This window comes from Microcebus murinus, chromosome 8 (assembly GCF_040939455.1).
Source record: "Microcebus murinus isolate Inina chromosome 8, M.murinus_Inina_mat1.0, whole genome shotgun sequence".
Classification (NCBI taxonomy): domain Eukaryota; kingdom Metazoa; phylum Chordata; class Mammalia; order Primates; family Cheirogaleidae; genus Microcebus; species Microcebus murinus.
Window position 1 is genome coordinate 3,173,645 of NC_134111.1, and position 20,432 is coordinate 3,194,076.

The 20,432-nt window shown below is 41.0% G+C and overlaps 2 protein-coding genes across 10 annotated transcripts in view; one reads left to right on the forward strand and one right to left on the reverse strand.

The window, feature by feature from the left end:
- The window catches only part of SAP130 (Sin3A associated protein 130), an 87,919-nt gene that overhangs the window by 61,875 nt on the left and 5,612 nt on the right, over positions 1 to 20,432 (forward strand). For 5 of the 9 annotated variants that reach the window (XM_076005428.1, XM_076005435.1, XM_076005430.1 and 2 more), the window contains exons 16-18: positions 8,154 to 8,533; positions 13,583 to 13,831; positions 14,004 to 14,129. In XM_076005428.1, coding sequence (XP_075861543.1) covers positions 8,154 to 8,533; positions 13,583 to 13,831; positions 14,004 to 14,129 — 755 coding nt within the window. The remainder of the gene's footprint in view (positions 1 to 8,153; positions 8,534 to 13,582; positions 13,832 to 14,003; positions 14,130 to 20,432) is intronic. The other 4 variants (XM_076005432.1, XM_076005433.1, XM_076005434.1 and 1 more) reach the window with 1 other exon arrangement.
- LOC105857549 (small ribosomal subunit protein uS8-like) lies at positions 3,328 to 3,797 on the reverse strand. Its single transcript, XM_076005427.1, has one exon. The coding sequence runs from the start codon at positions 3,771 to 3,773 to the stop codon at positions 3,381 to 3,383; it is 393 nt and encodes a 130-aa protein (XP_075861542.1). The 5' UTR covers positions 3,774 to 3,797; the 3' UTR covers positions 3,328 to 3,380.

Sequence of the window (20,432 nt, forward strand, 5' to 3'; positions counted from 1 at the left end):
GGCTATTGACTACAGTCGACACTGGGCTGTGCACATTCATCTGTGGCTGTCGGCTACAGTCGATGCTCGTAGCCAAGTGGTTAAGTAAAACTGTATACACTTTGATTAGTAATTCTCCATTTCTCTGTCCCTGTTACCTTTTTAATGAATCTTTTATCAATATATAATGTCTTTTGTCTTGTAACAGTTTTTGACTTAAAGTCTGTCTCACCTGATGAAGATATAGGCCCCTCCCCTGACTTTCTTCTGGTTACTGTTTACATGAATATCTTTTTCCATCCTTTCATTTTTGTATGTTATTGAAGCTAGTTTTGTATCAATTTAAACTAGACTGAAATAAATTTAGGATGTTAATTGTAATCCCATGGTAACCAATAAAAAATGCCACTGAAAGAAGATAATGTCATCTAAGGACTTAAATTACTTAAATATTTTTCCAAAAGATATATCAAGCAAAGACAAATGGAAATCTTTTTTTTTTTTTTTAAGACAGAGTCTCACTCTTGCCCAGGCTAGAGTGAGTGCTGTGGCGTCAGCCTAGCTCACAGCAACCTCAAACTCCTGGGCTCAAGTGATCCTACTGCTTCAGCCTCCTGAGTAGTTGAGACTACAGGCATGTGCCACCATGCCCAGCTAATTTTTATATAGATATATATTTTTAGATAGCCAATTTCTTTCTATTTATAGTAGAGACGGGTCTCGCTCTTGCTCAGGCTGGTCTCGAACTCCTGACCTTGAGCAATCCATCCGCCTCGGCCTCCTAGAATGCTAGGATTACAGGCGTGAGCCACCTCGCCCAGCCAGGAAATCTTAATTATCAGAAAAGACAGAACTCAGCTTAAAAACAAAACACAGATGGCACTTTATAATGCTGAAAAATCTAATTTACAACAGAGATTTAACAGTTAAGAATATCTGTATATCCAGTAATCTATCATCAGGATTCATAAAGCAGAATTTACAAAGAAAAAATATAAGAAGAGTTTAAGAGAACCAATCAAGAGCAAAACAGTTTTAATTCAGTTTCAGGCCACATCAGTTCAAATAGACAACAAATAAATAAGGATATAATAAATCTAAATAATAATAAGATAGAATTAATATTATTAAATTCAGTCCATTATACTTTCTCTGGTGCCCAGGAAACATATATATATATATGGGTAATTTCTTTCTATGCACAAGGAAAATCTAAGCAAATTCCAGAAAATAATTTCTGATCTCAGTGTAGTCAAACTAGAAATAGTAATGAAAGCAGAAAATGGAAAGCCCTATTTACCCATTTTTAAATTCTCTGAAACTACAGTCAAAAAGAAAGTATGAATGAACGTTGTAATATATCTAAAACATGCCACAATGAAAACTTTATACATCAGTATCAATTGGCTGCAACTAAAGCAGTATTCAGAAGAAAATTCATAACCTTAAACATTTTTATGTCAATTAAAAACTATTGAAAATTAATTGCCAGGCTAAAAAAGAGAACAAAAAGTAAAGGAATAAATGGAAGTAATTAATAAATAAATACAAAAGCAAAACTTTAGTGATTTGGAAAACGAATTAGCACAAACACAATCAAGATAACAGTACAAAAGCACAAGTGAGGCTGAGTGTAGCGGCTCATGCCTGTAATCCCAGCACTTTCAGAGATGTAGGCAGGAGAGTCGCTTAAATCCAGGAGTTGGAGACTAGCCTGAGCAACATGGTAAGACCCCATCTCTACAAAAAAAAAGTTTTTTAATTATCGAGGCATAGTGGTGAGCACCGTAGTCTCAGTTGCTTGGAAGGCTGAGTTTAGAGGTTCACTTGAGCCCAGTAGTTTGAGGCTGTGATCATGCCACTGTACTCAGCCTGAGTGGCAGACCAAGGCCTTGTCCCTTACAAAAATTAAAATAAAATAAATAAATTATAAAATGGCAGAAAAATTTTAGGTTGGATATCATTATTCTTTATAAATATTAAGGTATTATTCTGTTCTCTTCTACATTTTGTTGTTACTCTTGAAAAGCCTGATATTTTGAATTTGATATAATTTGATAGCCTAAATCCTGATTTCTAACATGTTTCTTTCTGAAAGCTTTAGTGATCTTTGTTCCCAATGTTCGGAAATTTCACAGTAAAATTTGGGTTGATCTTTTTTTTTTTTTTTTTTGAGACAGAGTCTCGCTTTGTTGTCCAGGCTAGAGTGAGTGCCATGGTGTCAGCCTAGCTCACAGCAACCTCAAACTCCTGGGCTCAAGCAATCCTTCTGCCTCAGCCTCCCGAGTAGCTGGGACTACAGGCATGCGCCACCATGCCCGGCTCATTTTTTATATATATATCAGTTGGCCAATTAATTTCTTTCTATTTATAGTAGAGACGGGGTCTCGCTCTTGCTCAGGCTGGTTTTTTGAACTCCTGACCTTGAGCAATCCGCCCGCCTCGGCCTCCCAAGAGCTAGGATTACAGGCGTGAGCCACAGCGCCCGGGCTGATCTTTATTTTAATGTGCTGGATACACAGTGGCCTTTTTGATCTAAAAACTGGTCAGTACAGGGAAGTCTTGATATAGTATTTTTTTATAATTTGTTCCATGCTACTCAGTTTCCATCTCATCCCTTTTTTGAGGGGGGGACTCCAGTTTGTCAGATAAACTTTTGGAATGACTTTTAATTTTTTAATCTTTTCTCTCCCACCTACCATTTCTTTGTCCCATATTTTTTTCTTTTTACATGATATCTTCAATTTTATCTTCAAGTCTTCTCTTTTTAACTTAATATGAAAATCTGTAAATGTAAGGGAAATTAGAGAAAATAATGCTAATCAAATAGATTTAACTGTTTTAATATTTTGCCTTATTTTACTTTTTTGTCACTATTAAATCACAGAATTTCACTTTTAAATATTCATCTACATTTTGGCAATTTAATTATAATGTGTCTATGTGTGGATTTCTTTTAGTACCCTACAGGGAGTTTATTGCCCTTTTGGATATATGGGTTAATGTTTTTCATCAAATTGGTAACATTTTCAGCCATTATTTCTTCTAATATTCCTTCTACCCATTTCTCTCTATCCTTTCCTTCTGGAATTCCAATTATGCGAATATTGGTATGCTTAAGGGTGTCCTACCTATCTCTGAGGCTCTGTTTTTCCTCACAGTTTTATTTCTGTTTCTGAGACAGGATCATCTCCATTGACCCATCTTCAAGGTCACTGATTGTTATGCTTGCTTGAACATGCAGCTGAGCACTGCTGGTGTTTCCCCCCCCCTCCCTTTTAGCATTTATGCTTTTGAACTCCAGAATTTCTCTTTGGACTTTTTATAATTTCTGTCTTTTAATCCATATTCTTTTTTTTTTTTCCACTGAGGCATTTTATTTGTAAGTATGTATTACATCCCTAGAAAAAGAATCCCAGAATTTTCCCTCCTGTGTGTTTTCTTCTTGCTTCTTCATGGTCCATGATGCCAGCTGAAGTTGTCAATACAATGAAACCAAACTGGCAGGATGGGAGCAAATTATTCTGCCATTTTTCTAGATCTTCGAGTTGCACATCAAATCTGGGGCTGATCACTCCACACTTGTTTAACCTGCCTGTGAGGTTCACAACAATTTTCCCAGCTCTGTGATCATCAATGATTTCAAATTCGCCAATGTAACCATGCTTCATCATCACAGTTAGAAACCGGACAATGACTTTGGAGCATGGCCTTATAAGAACCTGGCGTTTGCCTCTCTTTTCGGCATTGTTGATGCTCTTAAGAGCATCAGCCAGGACATTCATGCGCACCATTATGGCGACACGGAAAGATGGCGGAAAGAGCTTAATTCATATCCTTAATTTGCTGAGAGTAAAGGGTGGGGAACCTATGGCCTTGGGGCCACATGTGGCCTTCTGGATCCTTGAGTGCAGCCTTTTGACTGAATCCAAATTTTACAGAATAAATCCTTTTATTAAAAGAGGTGTAGCGGCGAAAGTTGAAGCTTTTCTTGCCTCCTTTGGTGCTTAAAAAAGAACAATTTTGAGATCAGAAGGCTGCAGGTTCCCCACCCATTCCCACACCTCCTCAGGGTTTGTTCTTACTGCTACTTGTACTGTTAGTTGAATGAATTTTATTAACTAATTCTGTCCAATCTGTATCTTGTCTGGTGTGGCCATTGAATCTCTTTTGGGTTAATTTAATGGTCAACTCCCCGTAATTTTCTGAAATTAAAAAAAATAAATAACATGCATACATAGATATTTAGGCCAGGCGTGGTGGCTCACACCTGTAATCCTAGCATTCTGGGAGGCCAAGGCAGGAGGATTGCTTGAGGTTAGGAGTTTGAGACCAGCCTGAGCTAGACCCCATCTCTCCTAAAAATATAAAGAAGTTCGCTTCAGCCGAGGAGTTTGAGGTTGTTATGAGCTAGGCTGATGCCACAGCACTGTGGCCCAGGCAACAGTGAGAATCTGTCTCAAAAAATATATATAATAATTAAATAAATATTTAAATAAGAAATGAAAAAAATGCCTATCTCCTGGTCTCTGAGAGAGAGTAGGAGCCTAACTTCAGTGAGGGATAATTAGCAAACACAGATGGCCTAGGCACATTGAATAACCTTCCCCTTAATATACTCCAGTACTTTTTTATTAACACACCCCATGTTTAAAAATTATTTCACCTTTTGTTTCAGTGGAGTTAAATTCATTCTCACTCCCTAATTACAGCAGCCCTGAATAAAGTCTTCCTTGCTTTAAAAACCAAACCAAAAAATAAACTAATGATTGAACAGATATTTCCCCAAATGCCTAGAGCCAATAAATCTTGCATTGGCCAGGGGGCTCTGTGTGTGCCTTGGGGTACCCCTTCAATACTCTGGCAAGCAGGTCACAACTATGCCTTATCCTTCACTGTCTACTTAGGTAGAGCCTTAAGGGCAGCCAAAGGTTAGAGCTTAGGGCCTTCTTGGTCCTTCCCTGGCCACATACACAGCCCTGGGCATGCACAGAGTCCTAGCGTATGTGTCATTTCTTGGATTGCCAGAAATGTGTCAGAGCTTTCAAAGCCCCTATGGATATTTCCTTCCTCTGCCTTTCTTGGAAGCTTTTTGGGAAGCCTGCTGTTTGCCCCAACTACTACAGTCTTCTCACTCAACTGTTTATCAATTACTTCTAATGTTTTTTGACAAATACCCCTTGGGAAAAAAGCGTTTACACTAGACACATTCCAAGTCAGGGCAAGTAAAGACAGTCTTGCCTGTGGGTTCCTCCAGGCTACACCTAGATGAGTCGTGTAATGACAGTGTCCTGGAGACGAGGACTCAAAAGGACTCCAGCCCCTCGGGTAGCTCAGGCTGCTGGTTTTCACTATGAACGTGGACTGGTGGCTTGCAAGCCTGCTGCCAAGCTAGATGAATAGAAATAGAGCAAGTTAAAGCACCATGAAATTTGCTGTTCTTGCCTAGATTCAGCCAGTTTTCTTGAATAATTTTGCCAGATTACTGAAAGCCTTTGGTTAACTTCTGGAGTTCTGAAGAAATTCATTCTGCCTTTTTTTTTTTTTTTTTTTTTTTTAATATCTGTTTTTTTGTTGTTGCTGTTATGAAGGAGAGAATTTTCAGAGACTCTATTCCCACATTTTTGCTGATGTCTCTGTTGTTTTGTTTGTTTGTTGCAAAAGAGTCTCACTCTGTAGCCCGGGCTAGAGTGCCATGGCGTCAGCCTAGCTCACCTCAGACTCCTGTTCTCAAGCAATCCTCTGGCTTCAGCCTCCCGAGTAGCTGGGACTACAGGCATGTGCCACCGTGCCCAGCTAATGTTTTCAATATTTTTAGTTGGCCAATTAATTTCTTTCTATTTTTAGTAGCGACAGGGTCTCTCTCTTGCCCAGGCTGGTCTTGAAATCCTGAGTTCACATGATCCGCCCCCCCCTTGGCCTCCCAGAATGCTGGGACTACAGGTGTGAGCCGCCACGCCTGGTCTGTCTGGTTTTGGAGACAGAGTCTCTGTTGCCTTGGGCAGAGTGCAGTCATAGCATCGTATTATAGCTCACTGCAACCTCAAACTCCTGGCCTCAAGCAATCCTCTTGCCTCAGCTGGGACTAAGGTGCACATCACCATGCCTGGCCGGTTTTTTTATTTTTAGTAGAAACAGGTCTCACATTCCTAAGTTCAAACAGTTCTCCCACCTCAGCCTCCCAGAGTGGTAGGATCACAAACATGAGCCACCATGCCCAGCCTTGATGTCACTATTTATATTTTTTCTTTAATTCCAGAAAAATACGTATCCTATTGACCACTATTTTTTAAATATTTATTTTGAAATAATTTAAGACTAACAAGAAGTTGCAAAAATAATACAAAGAGGCTGGATGTGGTGGCTCACGCCTGTAAACCTGTAATCCTAGCACTCTGGGAGGCCAAGACGGGCGGATTGCTCAAGGTCAGGAGTTCAAAACCAGCCTGAGCAAGAGGGAGACCCCGTCTCTACTATAAATAGAAATAAATTAATTGGCCAACTAATATATATAGGAAAAATTAGCCAGGCATGGTGGTGCATGCCTGTAGTCCCAGCTACTTGGGAGGCTGAGGCAGGAGGATCACTTGAGCCCAGGAGTTTGAGGTTGCTGTGAGCTAGACTGACGCCACGGCACTCACTCTAGCCTGGGCAACAGAATGAGACTCTGTCTCAAAAAAAAAAAAAAAAAAATATTTCCATATACCCTAACTTCGTTGTCCAGTGATTACGTCTTGTATAACTCCAGTACATTCTCAAAATGAAAAAAATTAACATTGGTTCAGTACTACTTACTTAACTACAGACCTTATTAGGATGTCACTGGTTTTTATATGTACTTTTTGAGATGGAGGAGGATGTATAATATATTGAAATCTTATCACACATATAGATTTGTGTAGCTGTTACCATAATCAGAATAAATAACAAGACAAGCCCTCATTTATAAATCACACCCTTCCCCCAGCCCTAACCATTTCCCACTTGGCTATTCTCGATCACTATAATTTTGTCATTTTGAGTTGAATATAAATGGAATCATATACATAAATAACTACATATATAGGGATATATTTGATATATAATAATCTGATTATATTGACCTAACTCAACTTAGTGCCTTTGAGATCCACCCAAGTTATAGTGTGTATCAATAATTTGTTCTTGGCCGGGCGTGGTGGGTCACACTTGTAATTCTAGCACTCTGGGAGGCCAAGGTGGGTGGATTGTTCAAGGTCAGGAGTTCAAAACCAGCCTGAGCAAGAGTGAGACCCTGTCTCTACTACAAATAGAAAGAAATTAATTGGCCAACTAATATATATAGAAAAAATTTGCCAGGCATGGTGGCGCATGCCTATAGTCCCAGCTACTCGGGAGGCTGAGGTGGTAGGATCGCTTGAGCCCAGGAGTTTGAGGTTGCTGTGAGCTAGGCTGACGCCATGGCACTCACTCTAGTCTGGGCAACAAAACAACACTCTGTCTCAAAAAATTATAATAATAATAATTTGTTCTTTTTTGGGTGGTTAGTATGAATGTGCCAGAATTAATCTATTTGTTTCTCAGTGTACGCTGGGGTTGTTTTCTAGTTTGGGGCTATTGCAGATACAGTTGCTATAGACATTTGTATATAGCATTCTTGGTAGACATACATTTTTATTTTTCTAGAATAAAAATCCCAAGTGTGCAATTGCCAGTCTGAGACTATAGGAGTAAAAACCAAAGTGTTTTTCTATTCTCTCACTCAACAACAGAGAAACTTCTGTGACCTCTGGTCACCAAGAATTTTCTGAGGAATTCTCCCCACAAGCAACCAACCAAGTGTCCTCTACTCCAGCCCTGGATCTCGCTCTTGCTTAGGCTGCTCTCAAACTCCTAAGCTCAAGTGATCCTCCTGCCTTGGCCTTGCAGAGTGCTAGGATTGTAGGCATGAACCACTGTGCCAGGCCTAAAATGTTTTCTAAGTTAATTTTATTACTGTTTATAAAAACTTGATGGAGGTAGGGCATACAGAATGTTTTAAAAACCTGAATTTCCTTTAAAAGTTACCTTAATGTTGAACTTTAGGATCAAGGAATAGAGTCGATTGTGCTATGTGTTGCTCAAAAATAATTGGGCAAAGATACTCTTCATCTGAGATGTAGTGGGTTAACGCAGTTTTCTCTCATTTGTTACAGTGGTTTGCTTTTGTGTTGCAGTGCCAAACCCAAGCCCGAAATCCACGTGTCTATGGCCTCTCCAGTCACCATGTCTGTGGAAACCATATCCAGTCAAAGTAATGATCAGCCTACCATTGCCATCCCTCCAACTGCCCAGCAGCCTCCACCAGCCATTCCAAGCATGATTGCAGCAGCCAGTCCCCCGACACAGCCAGCTGTTGCCCTCTCAACCATTCCTGGAGCAGTCCCCATCACTCCCCCCATTACCACAATTGCAGCTGCACCGCCACCGTCAGCCACTGTGGGTGGCAGTCTCTCCTCTGTCTTGGGCCCTCCTGTACCTGAGGTTAAAGTGAAAGAAGAAGTAGAACCAATGGACATCATGAGGCCGGTTTCTGGTAAGTTCGTTCCCAGAACACTCTGCATTGGCAGATGCTGCTGTCCTTTGCCTAACTCTTCTCAGAAGTCCTTCCTTTTTTTTTTTTTCCTGAAACAGAGTCTCGCTTTGTTGCCCAGGCTAGAGTGAGTGCCGTGGCGTCAGCCTAGCTCACAGCAACCTCAATCTCCTGGGCTCAAGGGATCCTCCTGCCTCAGCCTCCCGAGTAGCTGGGACTACAGGCATGTGCCAACCATGCCTGGCTAATTTTTTCTATATATATTAGTTGGCCAATTCATTTTCTATTTATAATGGAGACGGGGTCTCGCTCTTGCTCAGGCTGGTTTTGAACTCCTGACCTTGAGCAATCCGCCTGCCTCGGCCTCCCAGAGTGCTAGGATTACAGGCATGAGCCACCGTGCCCGGCCAGAACTCCTTCCTGACTCCTGTCCGACCTCTGCCAGGAAGCCAGACTCTCTGATGCCCATATTAGATGTTGCATTTTAGTAATTTTTTTTTTTTTGAGACAGTCTTACTTTCTTGCCTGGGTAGAGTGTCGTGGCGTCAGCCTAGCTCACAGCAACCTCAAACTCCTGGGCTCAAGTGATTCTCCTGCCTCAGCCTCCTAGGTAGCTGGGACTATAGGCACGTGCCAGCCTGCCCAGCTAATTTTTTCTATTTTTAGTTGTTTGGCTAATTTCTTTCTATTTTATTGTAGAGACGGGGTCTTGCTCTTGCTCAGGCTGGCCAAGCTCAAGCAATCCAACTGCTTCGGCCTCCCAGAGTGCTAGGGTTACAGACGTGAGCCATCATGCCCAGCCCATTTTCGTAATTTTTAAGAACTGGACGAAAGCATTAAACTCCATGTGAAGGGTTTTGGTACTTTAAGAGGGGAGTCTGCCAATCCCCTCATTTGCTGGCTAATTAATAAACTTCTCTTTCCTTCTCAAAAAAATAAAAATAAACTCCCTATGAAAACCAAAACCATTTTGCTGCTCTTTGGTAATTACGTTTAATTTCTGGCCAGAATCATGAAAAAGATGAATATCTCCCATGGATAATTCTTCATTATAGCTTCCTCGTCTTCATTAAGAAAATATTACCATGTAAAATGAATAACAATAGCCAAGTACTATTTATTTGCAGTTTATTCCCTGCCAATTTTTGTTGCCTTGTCATGCAGTAAAGATTTATGTTGTTGATAAATTGTGATTAGTAAACTCTTAAAAGTATTCATTACACTTTTTCCCTCTTCATCTTAACTCTAAAATTCCAATTTGTGAAAGTCAAGTCGCTCTGTAGGGTTTTTTTTGTTGTTGTTTCGTTTTGGTTTTGGTTTTTCTAACAATTTATTGTGGAATCTTGTTTTTCCTGATTATAAAAGTAACATATTCAGTGTATGAAATTTATGAACTATAGACAAATCCAAAGTGAAAGTCGAGTTATTTTGTGCTCCAGTTACCCACTGGTATTCCCATGTCACATGTTTAGTAAGAGGTGTGATTTTATGCTGTGTTTATAGTTTTTTACACCTGCTATTTATTTATTATGCCAAGAAATAACTTTCCATTGGGTATACTTACTCTTGACACCTTTTTTCAAAGATACCATGGATAACCTAGGAGGAAAAAATTGAATGTGTGCAAGTTTGCTGTTCATCTGCTCGCTGTTTGCACAGTTCTCCTTCCCTCTCTGTGCTAGGAAGCTGACAGTACTCCTGCCTCAGCCTGTGGGGTCTATACCAGGGATTATTCTAGGCACTGACAATACAACCTTGTACAAAACAATGCCATCGTTTTATTGGTTTGTTTTGTTTGTTGTAAAAATTTGTTGAAATTGGACATATAGGCAGGCCAAAAAAAATGTGTTAATTGTAATCGTTGCTTTGTTTTGGTTTTTGGTTTTTTTTGAGACAGAGTCTCGCTCTGTTGCCTGGGCTAAAGTGCCATGGTGTCAGCCTTATTCCCAGCAACCTCAGACTAACTCCTGGGCTCAAGCAATCCTTCTGCCTCAGCCTCCTGAGTAGCTGGGACTTATGCGCATGTGCCACCATGCCCAGCTAATTTTTCTATTTTTAGTAGAGACAGGGTCTCACTCTTGCTCAGGCTGGTCTTGAACTCCTGAGTTCAGGCTCAAGCAGTAAGTGCAAAAGTCTTGAGATAGGATCATGCCCAATGGGTTCAAAACAGCAAAGAGTCAGAGGTCACTGGAGCTTAGAAGTAAGTGAGGGGAGTGGTAGACAAAAGGGTAAGAGAAACAGGGTCATGGTTGAGCAGGGCCTGTGGGTCATTGTAAGGACTTTGGCTTTGCTGGGCTTGGTGAGGAGCTGTTAGAGGGATTCAGCAGAGTGCCCTGAGCTCATTTAGGATTGAAGCAGAGCACTCTGGATGCTGGGTAGAGAATAGGCTATGGGAGCAAGGATGGAATCAGGGAGACTTGTCTATAAGCTTTTGCATTAATTTCAGGAAACACTGAGGGCTCAGCCAGGGTAGTTGCAGTGGACGTAGTATGAGGTGGTAGAATACTGGATATATTTTTAAGGGCAAAGCTAAAAGGATTTCTTTAAAAATAGGATGTTGAGTGTAAGTTAAAGAATATCTGGGGCTACTCCAGGGTTTTTAGCCTTAGCCCCTAGAAGCTATGGCATTACCATTGACTGTTAGGGAAGGTTGCAAGAGGACCGTGTTTTGTAGGGAGAGATTAGGAGTTCAGTTTTTGACACAGTAAGTTTGAGGTGTCTGTTGGACATCTAAATATATAAACATTTAGTAGTTGGATGTATCAGACTGGATTTTGGAATACCAAATGAAGTTGCAGGTATAAATTTGGGAGTTGTCAGTGTATATGTAAATTGTGTTTAAAGTCATTAACCTGGATGAGTGGATGAGGTCATCTAGGGAATGAATGCTGATTAAAAACAGAAGCAGCCACTGTCCTTAGCCCTAGGACACTGTGTCATTGTGAGGTGGGAGAAGAGGTGGAGTCTTGCAAAGGAGACTGAACACAGGGCGAGAGTGGCAACGTGGAGTATGTGCTGTCCTGGAGGTCAAGGACAGAGCTGTTTTAGGGAGGAGGGGGTTATCAGCTGAATCGCATGCTGTTGAAAGATCAGGAAGATGAGTACTGAGCAGTGACTTTTGGATTTGGCAACACAGAGGTCATAGAGATTTTGAGAACAGTTTCTGTGTAATGATGGGGTCAAAGAGTGATTAGGAAGAGAGTTTAAGAGAGAGCCAGGAGAGAAATAGAGACACTATATGTAAACAACACTTTTGAGGAGTTTGTTCTAAAAGGATAGACAAATTAAGGTAACGTGTGAAGGAGAATGATATTAAGAGGAAGTTTTTAAGATGGAAGAAATAAAGAATTTTGTCTGTTAATGGGAATGATCCAATAGAGTAGGAAGAATCAATGTGAGTTCCTAGAGTGTTGTCTGAGGAGGTGAGGGTTGGTGAGTGTACCTGAAGGGGTTGGCCTTTGCTGCCAACACAGAGAGAAGGAAACTACAGGGTCACATGTGTGTGGGGAGATGGGGTGGTGGGACTTGATGGACATTTTCTTCTGATTGTGCCTACCTTTTCAGTAACATAGATAGCAGGGCCATCCACTGAGAGTACAGATGGTGAGGAGGCATTGAAGGTTTGACGAGGACAAGTTGTCAAGTGATCATCTGGAAAGAGAGTAGCCTTAGCAGACATGGGAGAATTGTCCATGTGCGTCCAGTCAGCATTGCTGTGTGTCTCTAGCTGCATTCAGCCACATAGGCACAGACTAGTCGGAGAATTGGATTTACCTCTTGTGCTTTGGATAAGTGAGTGCAGTGAAGGAAGAAAATGGATTAAGTGATTGTAGAATTTCAACCAGCAATAGGGGAGGACAGACAGGGACCAGTGATGACAGGCTCGTGGTCAGGTGAGTGGGTAATAGTTTCTCATGGGTCTAAAGAGTGCTGGAAGTTGGGTTCTAAGGACAGTGACCCAGAAAGAGCAGTGGATTTGCCTGGAGAGTTGGGTGCTAGAAATTGAGGTTGGTTGTGAGGTGGTTTGCGGCTTCTGGTGACAGCGGAGTTTGGGGTATGACTATTGGGAGTGGGTAGCTAAGTTGGGTGGAGGAAAAGGATGTAGCAAATATGTGGCAGAGTGGAAATAGTAGTTAAGGTAAACCTTGAACATTATTTTTAAGTCCCTAGATGTGTGATTCATACAAGTGCAAACAAACGTTTACTTCCTTACTATGAAAGCTTTTTATCTGGAGGAAGAGTGCTGTGGTAGGAGTACAGGCTCTGAGGCTAGACTGCTTCTGTCAACTCCCAACTCTGCCTCTTTGTACTTGTGTGACTTGTGCCACATTTTCTCATTTGTGAATTGGAGAATAATAATGTTTACTTATTTAGATTGTTTTTAAGATTATGGGTTAATTGGTTGCCTGCTAGGAATTTATGTTGAAAGGCCTAAATAGTGGCTTAAACATGTAAGATTTTTATCTCCTTTGGAGCAAGTCCTAAGGCATACAATTCAGGGATGATACATGTATTCCATCAAGTCTTGGAGGATCCATTCTCTTTCCCTCTCTTTGCCACCCCTAGGATTGTAACCTCATACTCTCAATTCTAGATAGCTCAATTCTAGGAGCTCCAGTCATCACATCTGAGTTCCAGGGTAACAGAAGGAAGACAAGGAGTACAAAGCCACTCCTTGTTTCTTTCTCTCTCTCTCTTTCTTCATTCTTTACACCTTCTTTTAAGAAAACATCGTAAAAGTGCCACAGAACACTTTTGTTTTCATCTTATCTGACTATACCTATAACAAGCTAGGAAATGCATTCTTTGAGCTGAATCCCATGTCAAAATGAGGGTCCTGGAAGTAAGGTAGATGAAGATGTGGGGCATTAGGGGGCAGTTGGCAACCTCTGCCCCAATTAGAATGCTTAAATAGTGCCAGGCACATGGGAAGACTCAGTAGATGTTAGCTGTCTGTGCTGTTTCCTCAGTCATTGCCATTGCTAGACATCAAGTGAAGCTTTCCATTATGTTTGGTTCTTACAGATGTTTGTGCTCCTTTTCCTATGACAGCAGTTCCTCCACTGGCTACCAGCACTGTGTCACCGTCTCTCTCATTGCTGGCAAACAACCTGTCTATGCCTACAAGTGACCTACCACCTGGTGCCTCCCCAAGGAAGAAGCCTCGAAAGCAACAGCATGTGATCTCGACAGAAGAAGGTGATATGATGGAGGCAAACAGCACTGATGATGAGAAGTCTGCTGCCAAGAGTCTCCTGGTGAAGGCCGAAAAGCGCAAGTCTCCTCCCAAAGAGTATATCGGTAACGATCACTTACTCTAACTCTTGTCTCCTGATGCTTTCCATTTAAGTCAGGAGTCCACCCCAGGGTCATTTACTTAGTTTCACTCAGAGCTCACTTACTAGAATTGAAGTTTGAAGATTGTTGAAAATGTGTAAGGAGTTATTTTAATGTCTTCTTCCCTTTTATATAGATGAGGAAGGTGTGAGGTATGTCCCTGTGCGTCCAAGACCTCCCATTACTTTGCTCCGTCACTATCGGAACCCCTGGAAAGCTGCTTACCACCACTTTCAGAGGTACAGTGACGTCCGGGTCAAAGGTTAGTTTCCCCACAAACATCCAGTATTTCTTTTTAACATCTAGTATTAATACATGAAATTGGTGTAACACTTGACTATATTGTAATTATAATAGAAGAATACTATAGTATCATAATTTTCTATTTTTCAAAAAAACATAAATTTTTATTATAAAATCTTGAGACTTTAGTGTTTAACAAGTGAAATATCCTATTGAGTATTTTTTGTTTTGTTTTGTTTCTGAGACAGAGTCTTACTCTATTACCCGGGCTAGAGTGCTGTGGCGTCAGCCTTGCTCACAGCAACCTCAAACTCCTGGGCTCAAGCGATCCTCCTGCCTCAGTCTCCCGGGTAGCTGGGACTACAGGCATGCACCACTATGCCTGGCTAATTTTTTCTTTTCTATGTATTTTTAGTTGGCCAATACAGGATCTCACTCTTGCTCAGGCTGGTTTCAAACTCCTGACCTTGAGCGATCCACCCACCTCAGCCTCCCAGAGTGCTAGGATTACAGGCGGCCTCCTGTTGAGTATTAAACTTAGAAAATTATCCTTTGCCCCAGAAAGCTGTATGCACTTAATTGGAATTCCAGTGTAATGGTTAAGTGACCGCCTTGGTTTTAGTAAAATACATTGTGCTAACAGCTCCCCAAGTATTGACAGGATGACCTCCTTAGCCCCCAGAGCAGCTGTGAGAGAGCTGTGCTGGATTGCTGTGTAACGTAGTCTGTAGTCCATAGGGGTTCTAGGATGCTAAAATGTATGTTTATCATAAGCATTTTTTTCAAAAGACCTTTTGTTTAAAATATATATGAAGCTCTTGGCGTGGTCTAGGGCAAGCCCTTAATAAATGCTTTGTTATTGTTGTTGAACCTGAAAATAACATTTAATAAACCCACATGTAATGAAAATGGCTGACAGTACTTTGAAAATACTCTGCAAATATGTCTATTGATGGACCCTATATGTTGTTAATCTTCACTGTAATAAATGCACAGAGAACTGTGAGTTTCCAGAGAATTGGTCATATTTCTCATTCTCTTACATAAATTCTACTTGGAAACTTCTCTGAGAGTTCTCTTGAAGACTCAAGATGAGTCTAGTTTGGATGGGGTACCGACTAGTGTCCAGAGCAGGGGTGAAGGTGCTGACAGTTCATCCTCTAGAAGTACAGAGGTGGTGGAACTTCCCAGCTATTCTTCCTCACAAGTATACTTTGAGGTTTGAAAAGAAAGTGAGATTTCGAGAAGTCAGACAATGCTGACCTTTAAGGGAAGCAGGATATTGTCCTGCTAATTGTCTACTAATCATCTCTTCGTGCCACAAGAATTTCATAGCAATAAAGTATTTAGGGATTTGCCTGGTAATATTTAAGCCATACTAAAATTATTGCATAAACAGAAAACAATAACATGACAGACTTAAGCCATAACATGTCAGTAATTGTCTTAAATGTAGTCTAAATATACCAATTAAAAACAGATCGTATCACAACCAGTTACAGATTCCTTTGTTCCTTCTCCACTCCCACTGCTCCACTTGACCAGCCTTAAAAAAAAAAAAAAAACAGATTGCGAAGGCCGCAGTGGTGGCTCACGCCTGTAATCCTAGCACTCTGGGAGGCCGAGGCGGGCGGATTGCTCAAGGTCAGGAGTTCGAAACTACCCTGAGCAAGAGCGAGACCCCGTCTCTACTATAAATAGAAACAAATTAATTGGCCAACTAATATATATAGAAAAAATTAGCCGGGCATGGTGGCGCATGCCTGTAGTCCCAGCTACTCGGGAGGCTGAGGCAGGAGATTTGCTTGAGCCCAGGAGTTTGAGGTTGCTGTGAGCTAGGCTGACACCATGGCACTCACTCTAGCCTGGGCAACAAAGCGAAACTCTGTCTCAAAAAAAAAAAAAAAAAAAAAAAAAAAACAGATTGCAGGCCGGGTGTGGTAGCTCACACCTGTAATCCTAGCACTTTGAGAGGCCGAGGCGGGCGGATTGCTCAAGGTCAAGAGTTCGAAACCAGCCTGAGCGAGACCCTGTCTCTACCAAAAATAGAAATAAATTAATTGACCAACTAAAAATATATATACAAAAAATTGGCTGGGCATGGTGGCGCATGCCTGTAGTCCCAGCTACTCGGGAGGCTGAGGCAGGAGGATCGCTGAGCCCTGGAGATTGAGGTTGCTGTGAGCCAGGCTGACGCCACGGCACTCACTCTAGCCTAGGCAACAAAGTGAGACTCTGTCTCAAAAAAAAAAGAAAAAACAGATTGCAGAGTGGATGAAAAAACACAAACTATATGCTGTCTATAAGAAACTCACTTCGAAGCCACCTTTACCTGAGCAACATAGTAAATTTAAAAAATTTATATAAATAATAAATAAATATTTTTCAAAATAAAAAAGAAAGAAAGAAACTCACTTCGAGTACAATGGCATAGGTAGATTGACAGGAAAAGGATGGAAAAATATTTACAAAAATTAATTTAGATAAAATCAGTAGCTCTGTTAATATCAGGTAAAGTAAACTTCAGACAAAGAATATTGCTAGAGAAAAGAGACACATTACATAATGATAAGAAAATCAGGCCGGGCGCGGTGGCTCACGCCTGTAATCCTAGCACTCTGGGAGGCCGAGGCGGGCGGATTGCTCGAGGTCAGGAGTTCGAAACCAGCCTGAGCAAGAGCGAGACCCTGTCTCTACTATAAATAGAAAGAAATTAATTGGCCAACTGATATATATACAAAAAATTAGCCGGGCATGGTGGCACATGCCTGTAGTCCCAGCTACTTGGGAGGCTGAGGCAGGAGGATTGCTTGAGCCAGGAGTTTGAGGTTGCTGTGAGCTAGGCTGACGCCATGGCACTCACTCTAGCCTAGGCAACAAAGTGAGACTCTGTCTCAAAAAAAAAAGAAAAAAGAAAATCAGTTGGCCAGGAAACAATCCTAAATGTATAGGCAGCAGAAAAGAGGAGCTTCAGAATATATGATGTATCCATCATAGTTGGATGTATCCATCCAACAGAGTTAGAGGTAGAAATAGAAAAATGAATACTTAGAACTTTAACACACCACTCTTAGCACTTGATGGAACTACTTGTCAGAAGATAAGCAAGACTGTAGAACACCAGGAACTAACAGTATCTGCTAGACATTGACAGAATACTCCAACAACAGCAGAATACACATTCTTGCTAGTGCCATAGAACATATAAAGATAGACCATAGCCTGGATCATAAACGAACCCCAACTAATTTAGAAGAATTGAAATCATAGAGTATCTTCATTGACAATAATGGAATCAAACTAGAAACCAGTAAGAGAGAGATGACCCAAAAAGCTCCAAACCATGAAAATTAAATAGCACATGTCTAAATAGTCCATGGGTCAAAGAAGTCTCAAGGGAAATTTTTAAAAATACATAGAACTGGCCAGGCGCAGTGGCTCACAACTTTAATCCTACCACTCTGGGAGGCCGAAGCCGGAGGATCATTTGAGCTTAGGAGTTTGAGACCAGCCTGAGACCCCGTCTCTACTAAAAATAGAAAGAAATTAGCTGGGCAACTAAAAAAAAAATTTTATATATTAGCTGGGCATGGTGGTGCGTACCTGTAGTCCCAACTACTCGGGAGGCTGAGGCAGAAGGATCGTTTGAGTCCAGGAGTTCGAGGTTGCTGTGAGCTAGGCTGACACCAAGGCACTCTAGCCTGGGCAACACAGTGAGACTCTGTCTCAAAAAAAAAGAGAAAAATACATAGAACTGAATGAAAATGAAAATAAAGTAATAACATAATAAAATGTGTATTAAAGCAATGCTAACAGGGAAATTTATAGCATTCAGTGCTATGAACAGTTTTATCCTCATAAATTCAGTGATGTAAATGAAGTGAACCAATTCCTTGAAAACCACAAACTATCAAAATTCAACCAGAAACAAATAGACAATAAGAATAGTTCTATAACCATTAAATAAATTAAATCTGTAATTTAAAAGCTTCTATAAAGAAATCTGTAGGCCCACATACATTTACTGGAGAATTCTGCCAAATGTTTTTTTTGAGACAGAGTCTCACTTTGTTGCCCAGGCTAGAGTGAGTGCTGTGGCATCAGCCTAGCTCACAGCAACCTCAAACTCCTGGGCTTAAGCAATCCTCCTGCCTCAGCCTCCCAAGTAGCTGGGACTACAGGCATGCACCACCATGCCTGGCTAATTTTTTTTCTATATATATATATTATTTGGCCAATTAATTTCTTTCTATTTATAGTAGAGACAGGGTCTCACTCTTTCTCAGGCTGGTTTTGAACTCCTGACCTCGAGCAGTCTGCTCGCCTCTGCCTCCCAGAGTGCTAGGATTACAGGCGTGAGCCACCACGCCTGGCCTGCCAAATGTTTTGATGAGAACTAACACCAATTCTCTATAGTCTCCTCTCATATAAAATATAGGAAAGGATACTTCCAAATTATGAAGCCAATATGAAATCAAAACCAGACAGAGTACTAGTATAGCAAACTACTGAATATAGCAAACTACTGAATTCCTCTTGAATATAGATGCAAAAATTCATTAACAAAATATTAGCAACTCAAATCCAGCAATATATACCTTGACCAAGTGGGATTTATTCTAGCTATGTAAGTCTGGTTCAACATTTGGAAATCTATATAATTCTTCGTATTAGCAGACTATCAGTTTCCTAGGGCTACCATAACAAGTACCATAGGACAGATGGCTTACTAGTAGAAGTTTATTCTCCCATGGTTCTGGAGGCCTGAAGTTCACAACCAAGGTGTGACAGGATCATGCTCTTGGTGAAAGCATTAAGGAAAGTCCTTCCTTGCCTCCTTAGTTTCCGGTGACTAATAGCAGTCCTTGGCTTGCAGCGCATCACTCCAGTCTCTCCCTCTGTCTTCACGTGGCATTCTCTTCTGTATCTGTCTGCCTCTTCCACCTTCCTTTTCCTCTTTTTCCCTTTCTCCCCCTCCTCACCTCCTTCTTTGACTCTCTCTCTCCCCCTCTCTGCTTCCCTCCCTCCATGGAAGGACACCAACCATTGGATTTACAACTCACCTTAATCCAGTGTGACTTTTCTTTCCTGAATTACATTACCTTTCCTGAATTAATTCTAAATAAGGTTCCATTTCACAGGTACCAAGGGACTTGAACATATCTTGCGGGCGGGGGCGGGCACAATTCAATACACAATAAAAGCTAATGAAGAAAAATCGCATGATCATATCAATAGATGCAAAAAAATTATTTTACAAATTTCAGCACCTTTTCATCATAAAAACTTTGAAAAATAGAAAGAGAAGGAGTTTTCCTTAATTTGATAAAGTCTACAGAAAACCCATAGCTAGCATTATACTTTATAGTGGAAGACTGAATAATTTCTGCCTGAAATTGGCAAAAAGCAAGGTGTCTTCTCAGTACTCTTACTCAACATAGTATTAGAAGATCTAGCTACACAGTGAGGCAAGAAAAAGAGGTAAAAGCCACAGAAATTGGAAAGAAATAAATGAAATTGTCTCTATTTGCAGATGACCTCATTCATTGTTCAGAAAGAAAATATCAGGGATCCTACAAAAAACCTTCATGAAACTGGTAAATGAATTCAGTAAGGTCACAGGATACAGTATCAACACAAGCATCAATTGTGTTGGATTGTACTTGTGGAAACTGGTATTAAAAACATAATACTGGCCGGGCCTGGTGGCTCACGCCTATAATCCTAGCATTCTGGGAGGCCCAGGCGAGTGGATCGCTCAAGGTCAGGAGTTCGAACCCAGCCTGAGCAAGAGTGAAACCTTGTTTCTACTGAAAAATGGAAATTAACCGGCCAACTAAAAATATATAGAAAAAATTAGCCAGGCATGGTGGCACATGCCTGTAGTCTCAGCTACTCGGGAGGCTGAGGCAGTAGGATTGCTTGAGCCCAGGAGGTTAAGGTTGCTGTGAGCTAGACTGATGCTATGGCACTCTAGCCCCGGCAACAGAGTGAGACTCTGTCTCAAAAAAAAAAAAAAGTGCTAAGGTAAATGCTGGTCAAGATATGCAGAAACTAGCTCTCATTTATTGCTTTGAGCACTCTGAGCTTGTCATCCCTCTTCCTTCCTGCCTCCCTTGTTTCTGTGAGAAGTCCACTGTTAGCTGTGTTGGGGTTCCCTTGTCGTAATAAATGAAGTGTCATTTTCTCTCTTGGTGCTTTGAAGATTTCTTCATTATCTTGGGTTTTTCACATTTTGCTATAAGGTGTCCATTTGTAGGTCTCTTAGCACTTGTCATACTTGTAGTTCCTTCAACTTCCTTGGTGTTTTGGTTATTTTTCA

Bases quoted from the DNA above. Each gene is read 5' to 3' on its own strand.
- LOC105857549 (XM_076005427.1), bottom strand. From the start codon at position 3,773: ATGGTGCGCATGAATGTCCTGGCTGATGCTCTTAAGAGCATCAACAAT.